Here is a 7,234-nt window from a genome sequence, read left to right as displayed (position 1 = left end):
TGCTTCGGCCCCGCCGCCATTTTGTCCTGGAGGGTTTTTTTTCCTCAGGGCGGGAGGGGGAGGAGGAGGAGGAGGTTTGCCCTCTGACCTCTCCAAGGTTGACCAAGGGGGCCTTTGAGCAATGAGGGCCCAGGAGCGGCTTTAAATCCACTGCTTTTCTTTTTTCTTCACCGTTACTTTACCCGCCGAGCCCCAAGGAGGAGATTTGTGTGGATAGGGAGAGAAGGAGCCCCCCCCCCGCAACCCCCCAAGCCCTTGACCGCAGAGTGACGTCAATACCACGCCAAGATGGCCGCCCCTTCCTGACGGAAGCCGGCTTCCCATTGGCAAGCCGGGTGACGGCGACAAGTCTGCCGCCGCTGCCCCACCGCACGCGGGCTCCCGTCACCCTTCGCTAGCCCCATTGCCCCCCCCCCCCCCCCCCCCCCCCCCCCCCAGGAGCTGAGGGGGCGCGCCCCCCATTGGCGAGGAGGGCGCCCGGAATGGCGGCGGTCGGTTTCGACGACTTCCCGGGGCCCTGCTCGGAGCTGGCCCTCCCCCCACTCTTCGGGGGCAACATCTTGGCGAGCGAGCTGGAGCAGGAGGTGGAGTTCACGGACTCGGGTCTGCACGAGGGTCGGGGCAGGGAGGAGGAGGAGGTGCAGGACGAGGAAGAGGAGGGCGACGAGGAGGAAGACGAGGAGCAGGTGCTGCGGCGACGCCGGGAGGCGTACCGCCCCAAATACCACGCCCTCCTGCGCCGTTGCAAGGAGATTGAGTTGGTAAGGTTGGATTTCCACTGCTTCGGCCCTGTTCTCCCAATCTCCACCTCCATTACTGAGGGCACTGTCGGAGGGAGATGGATATACTCTAGGACAGCAAAGGAGCGACAGTATGAAACAGGCTGTTCCTTCACTGGGTGTAATGTCCATGAACATGTCTGAGTCAAACGAACACAGAGGGACATTCAGATTTACTCCGGTGCTGTTTGTAAACTGTCCCGTTTCCATTGCAGGTCAATGAGATGTTGCTCAACCGCTTGGAGTGCGTTGGAAAAATAACTCAGAGATTGAAGCAAGAACGAAGGTCAGTGATCGCTGGGTTAGAGAGAGAGAGGGGGGGGAAATCAGCCAGGGTTCCTGCTCCTGATCACTGCCCAGTGATCCCTGGGTTAGAGAGAGAGAGAGAGAGGGGGGGGAAATCAGGCAATAATCCCTGGGTTAGAGAGAGAGGGGGGAAATCAGCCAGTGATCCCTGGGTTAGAGAGAGAGAGAGATGGGGGGGGGAAATCAGCCAGGGTTCCTGCTCCTGATCACTGCCCAGTGTTCCCTGGGTTAGAGAGAGAGGGGGGAAATCAGGCAATAATCCCTGGGTTAGAGAGAGAGGGGGGAAATCAGCCAGTGATCCCTGGGTTAGAGAGAGAGAGAGATGGGGGGGGAAATCAGCCAGGGTTCCTGCTCCTGATCACTGCCCAGTGATCCCTGGGTTAGAGAGAGAGAGAGAGGGGGGCGAAATCAGCCAGGGTTCCTGCTCCTGATCACTGCCCAGTGATCCCTGGGTTAGAGAGAGAGAGAGAGGGGAAATCAGCCAGGGTTCCTGCTCCTGATCACTGCCCAGTGATCCCTGGGTTAGAGAGAGAGAGAGAGGGGGGAAATCAGCCAGGGTTCCTGCTCCTGATCACTGCCCAGTGATCCCTGGGTTAGAGAGAGAGGGAGAGAGGGGGGGGAAATCAGGCAATAATCCCTGGGTTAGAGAGAGAGGGAGAGAGAGGGGGGAAATCAGCCAGTAATCCCTGGGTTAGAGAGAGACGGGGAGAGAGGGGGGAAAATCAGCCAGTGATCCCTGGGTTAGAGAGAGAGGGAGGGGGGAAATCAGTCAGTAATCCCTGGGTTAGAGAGAGAGAGAGGAAGAGAGGGGGGAAATCAGCCAGTGATCCCTGGGCTAGAGAGAGAGGGAGGAAATCAGCCAGTAATCCCTGGGCTAGAGAGAGAGAGAGGGGGGAATTCAGCCAGTAATCCCAGGGTTAGAGAGAGAGAGAGGAAGAGAGGGGGGAAATCAGCCAGTAATCCCTGGGTTAGAGAGAGAGGGGGGAAGTCAGACAGTAATCCCTGGGTTAGAGAGAGAGGGGGGAAATCAGCCAGTAATCCCTGGGTTAGAGAGAGAGGGGGAGAGAGGGGGGAAATCAGCCAGTAATCTCTGGGTTAGAGAGAGAGAGAGGGGGGAAATCAGCCAGTAATCCCTGGGTTAGAGAGGGAGAGAGGGGGGAAATCAGCCAGTAATCCCTGGGTTAGAGAGAGACGGGGAGAGAGAGAGGGGGGAAATCAGCCAGTAATCCCTGGGTTAGAGAGAGGGGGAGGGGGGAAATCAGCCAGGGTTCCTGCTCCTGATCACTGCCCAGTGATCCCTGGGTTAGAGAGAGAGAGAGGGGGGGGGGAAATCAGCCAGGGTTCCTGCTCCTGATCACTGCCCAGTGACCCTGGGTTAGAGAGAGAGGGGGGAAATCAGCCAGGGTTCCTGCTCCTGATCACTGCCCAGTGATCCCTGGGTTAGAGAGAGAGAGAGAGGGGATATCAGCCAGGGTTCCTGCTCCTGATCACTGTCCAGTGATCCCTGGGTTAGAGAGAGAGAGAGAGAGGGGGGGGGAAATCAGCCAGGGTTCCTGCTCCTGATCACTGCCCAGTGATCCCTGGGTGAGAGAGAGAGAGAGAGAGAGAGAGGGGAAATCAGCCAGGGTTCCTGCTCCTGATCACTGTCCAGTGATCCCTGGGTTAGAGAGAGAGAGAGAGAGGGGAAATCAGCCAGGGTTCCTGCTCCTGATCACTGCCCAGTGATCCCTGGGTGAGAGAGAGAGAGAGAGAGGGGGGTAAATCAGCCAGGGTTCCTGCTCCTGATCACTGCCCAGTGATCCCTGGGTTAGAGAGAGAGAGAGAGAGAGGGGAAATCAGCCAGGGTTCCTGCTCCTGATCACTGCCCAGTGATCCCTGGGTTAGAGAGAGAGAGAGGGGGAGGGAAATCAGCCAGGGTTCCTGCTCCTGATCACTGCCCAGTGATCCCTGGGTTAGAGAGAGAGAGAGGGGGAGGGAAATCAGCCAGGGTTCCTGCTCCTGATCACTGCCCAGTGATCCCTGGGTTAGAGAGAGAGAGAGAGAGGGGGGGAAATCAGCCAGGGTTCCTGCTCCTGATCACTGCCCAGTGATCCCTGGGTTAGAGAGAGAGGGGGGGGGGAAATCAGCCAGTAATCCCTGGGTTAGAGAGAGACGGGGAGAGAGGGGGGAAAATCAGCCAGTGATCCCTGGGTTAGAGAGAGAGGGAGGGGGGAAATCAGCCAGTGATCCCTGGGTTAGAGAGAGACGGGGAGAGAGGGAGGGGGGAAATCAGGCAGTAATCCCTGGGTTAGAGAGAGAGGGGGGAAATCAGCCAGTGATCCCTGGGTTAGAGAGAGAGCGAGGGGGGAAATCAGGCAGTAATCCCTGGGTTAGAGAGAGAGGGGGGAAATCAGCCAGTGATCCCTGGGTTAGAGAGAGAGCGAGGGGGGAAATCAGCCAGTGATCCCTGGGTTAGAGAGAGACGGGGAGAGAGGGAGGGGGGAAATCAGGCAGTAATCCCTGGGTTAGAGAGAGAGGGGGGAAATCAGCCAGTGATCCCTGGGTTAGAGAGAGAGAGAGGGGGGAAATCAGGCAATAATCCCTGGGTTCGAGAGAGAGGGGGGAAATCAGCCAGTGATCCCTGGGTTAGAGAGAGAGGGAGGAAATCAGCCAGTGATCCCTGGGTTAGAGAGAGAGGGAGGAAATCAGCCAGTGATCCCTGGGTTAGAGAGAGACGGGGGAGAGAGGGGGGAAATCAGCCAGTAATCCCTGGGTTAGAGAGAGACGGGGGAGAGAGGGGGGAAATCAGCCAGTAATCCCTGGGGTAGAGAGGGAGGGAGGGGGGAAATCAACCAGTAATCCCTGGGTTAGAGAGAGACGGGGGAGAGAGGGGGGGGAAATCAGCCAGTAATCCCTGGGGTAGAGAGAGACGGGGGAGAGAGGGGGGGGAAATCAGCCAGTCATCCCTGGGGTAGAGAGAGAGGGAGGGGGGAAATCAACCAGTAATCCCTGGGTTAGAGAGAGAGGGAGGGGGGAAATCAGCCAGTAATCCCTAGGTTAGAGAGAGAGGGAGGGGGGGAAATCAGCCAGTAATCCCTGGGTTAGAGAGAGAGGGGGAGAGAGGGGGGAAATCAGCCAGTAATCCCTAGGTTAGAGAGAGAGGGAGGGGGGAAATCAGCCAGTCATCCCTGGGTTAGAGAGAGAGCGAGGGGGGAAATCAGCCAGTGATCCCTGGGTTAGAGAGAGAGAGAGGGGGGAAATCAGGCAATAATCCCTGGGTTAGAGAGAGAGCGAGGGGGGAAATCAACCAGTAATGCCTGGGTTAGAGAGAGAGGGAGGAGGGGAAATCAGCCAATAATACCTGGGTTAGAGAGAGAGCGAGGGGGGAAATCAGCCAGTGATCCCTGGGTTAGAGAGAGAGAGAGGGGGGAAATCAGCCAGGGTTCCTGCTCCTGATCACTGCCCAGTGATCCCTGGGTTAGAGAGAGAGAGAGAGGGGGGGGGAAATCAGCCAGGGTTCCTGCTCCTGATCACAGCCCAGTTATCCCTGGGTTAGAGAGAGAGAGAGGGGGGAAATCAGCCAGTAATCCCTGGGTTAGAGAGAGGGGGAGAGAGGGGGGGAAATCAGCCAGTGATCCCTGGGTTAGAGAGGGAGGGAGGGGGGAAATCAGCCAGTGATCCCTGGGTTAGAGAGGGAGAGAGGGGGGAAATCAGCCAGTAATCCCTGGGTTAGAGAGAGACGGGGAGAGAGGGGGGGAAATCAGCCAGTGATCCCTGGGTTAGAGAGAGAGGGAGGGGGGAAATCAGCCAGTAATCCCTGGGTTAGAGAGAGACTGGGAGAGAGGGGGGGAAATCAACCAGTCATCCCTGGGTTAGAGAGGGAGAGAGGGGGGAAATCAGCCAGTAATCCCTGGGTTAGAGAGAGACGGGGAGAGAGGGGGGGAAATCAGCCAGTAATCCCTGGGTTAGAGAGAGAGAGAGGGGGGAAAATCAGCCAGTAATCCCTGGGTTAGAGAGAGACTGGGAGAGAGGGGGGGAAATCAACCAGTCATCCCTGGGTTAGAGAGGGAGAGAGGGGGGAAATCAGCCAGTAATCCCTGGGTTAGAGAGAGACGGGGAGAGAGGGGGGGGAAATCAGCCAGTGATCCCTGGGTTAGAGAGAGACGGGGAGAGAGAGAGGGGGGAAATCAGCCAGTGATCCCTGGTTAGAGAGAGACGGGGAGAGAGAGAGGGGGGAAATCAGCCAGTGATCCCTGGGTTAGAGAGAGACGGGGAGAGAGAGAGGGGGGAAATCAGCCAGTGATCCCTGGGTTAGAGAGAGACGGGGAGAGAGAGAGGGGGGAAATCAGCCAGTGATCCTGGGTTAGAGAGAGACGGGGAGAGAGAGAGGGGGGAAATCAGCCAGTGATCCCTGGGTTAGAGAGAGACGGGGAGAGAGAGAGGGGGGAAATCAGACAGTGATCCCTGGGTTAGAGAGAGAGAGAGGGGGGGGAAATCAGCCAGGGTTCCTGCTCCTGATCACTGCCCAGTGATCCCTGGGTTAGAGAGAGAGAGAGAGGGGAAATCAGCCAGGGTTCCTGCTCCTGATCACTGCCCAGTGATCCCTGGGTTAGAGAGAGAGGGGGGGGGAAATCAGCCAGGGTTCCTGCTCCTGATCACTGCCCAGTGATCCCTGGGTTAGAGAGAGAGGGGGGGGGAAATCAGCCAGGGTTCCTGCTCCTGATCACTGCCCAGTGATGCCTGGGTTAGAGAGAGAGAGGGGGGAAATCAGCCAGGGTTCCTGCTCCTGATCACTGCCCAGTGATCCCTGGGTTAGAGAGAGAGAGAGAGGGGAAATCAGCCAGGGTTCCTGCTCCTGATCACTGCCCAGTGATCCCTGGGTTAGAGAGAGAGAGAGAGGGGGAAATCAGCCAGGGTTCCTGCTCCTGATCACTGCCCAGTGATCCCTGGGTTAGAGAGAGAGAGGGGGGGGAAATCAGCCAGGGTTCCTGCTCCTGATCACTGTCCAGTGATCCCTGGGTTACAGAGAGAGAGAGGGGGGAAATCAGCCAGGGTTCCTGCTCCTGATCACTGCCCAGTGATCCCTGGGTTAGAGAGAGAGAGAGAGAGAGAGAGGGGAAATCAGCCAGGGTTCCTGCTCCTGATCACTGCCCAGTGATCCCTGGGTTAGAGAGAGAGAGAGGGGGGGTAAATCAGCCAGGGTTCCTGCTCCTGATCACTGCCCAGTGATCCCTGGGTTAGAGAGAGAGAGAGAGAGAGGGGAAATCAGCCAGGGTTCCTGCTCCTGATCACTGCCCAGTGATCCCTGGGTTAGAGAGAGAGAGAGAGAGAGGGGAAATCAGCCAGGGTTCCTGCTCCTGATCAATGCCCAGTGATCCCTGGGTTAGAGAGAGAGAGAGAGAGAGAGAGAGAGGGGAAATCAGCCAGGGTTCCTGCTCCTGATCACTGCCCAGTGATCCCTGGGTTAGAGAGAGAGAGAGGGGGGGTAAATCAGCCAGGGTTCCTGCTCCTGATCACTGCCCAGTGATCCCTGGGTTAGAGAGAGAGAGAGAGAGAGGGGAAATCAGCCAGGGTTCCTGCTCCTGATCACTGCCCAGTGATCCCTGGGTTAGAGAGAGAGAGGGGGGAAATCAGCCAGGGTTCCTGCTCCTGATCACTGCCCAGTGATCCCTGGGTTAGAGAGAGAGAGGGGGGAAATCAGCCAGGGTTCCTGCTCCTGATCACTGCCCAGTGATCCCTGGGTTAGAGAGAGAGAGAGAGAGGGGGGGAAATCAGCCAGGGTTCCTGCTCCTGATCACTGCCCAGTGATCCCTGGGTTAGAGAGAGAGAGAGAGAGAGAGAGAGGGGAAATCAGCCAGGGTTCCTGCTCCTGATCACTGCCCAGTGATCCCTGGGTTAGAGAGAGAGAGAGAGAGAGGGGAAATCAGCCAGGGTTCCTGCTCCTGATCACTGCCCAGTGATCCCTGGGTTAGAGAGAGAGAGGGGGGAAATCAGCCAGGGTTCCTGCTCCTGATCACTGCCCAGTGATCCCTGGGTTAGAGAGAGAGAGAGAGAGAGGGGAAATCAGCCAGGGTTCCTGCTCTCCCGGTGCCAGGTCTGTCGTCCCTTTGCAGCCGAGTCTTGGAGGCTGTTCTTTGTATCTCCTGACCCCCCCCCCCCCCCCCCCCCCC

The 7,234-nt window shown here is 57.8% G+C and overlaps 1 protein-coding gene across 1 annotated transcript in view; it reads left to right on the top strand.

Annotated features, from left to right (window-relative positions):
- The first annotated feature begins 55 nt into the window (after window positions 1-55).
- LOC140468555 (TCF3 fusion partner homolog) overlaps window positions 56-7,234 on the top strand; it is a 58,541-nt gene continuing 51,362 nt past the window's right edge. Inside the window, exons 1-2 of the mRNA XM_072564645.1 lie at window positions 56-761; window positions 995-1,065. Coding sequence (XP_072420746.1) covers window positions 483-761; window positions 995-1,065 — 350 coding nt within the window. The 5' untranslated portion in view covers window positions 56-482. The remainder of the gene's footprint in view (window positions 762-994; window positions 1,066-7,234) is intronic.

Source organism: Chiloscyllium punctatum, chromosome 47, assembly GCF_047496795.1.
Source record: "Chiloscyllium punctatum isolate Juve2018m chromosome 47, sChiPun1.3, whole genome shotgun sequence".
Classification (NCBI taxonomy): Eukaryota; Metazoa; Chordata; class Chondrichthyes; order Orectolobiformes; family Hemiscylliidae; genus Chiloscyllium; species Chiloscyllium punctatum.
Note: the sequence above shows the minus strand (reverse complement) of the source record. Positions and strands in the feature narration are given on the sequence as shown.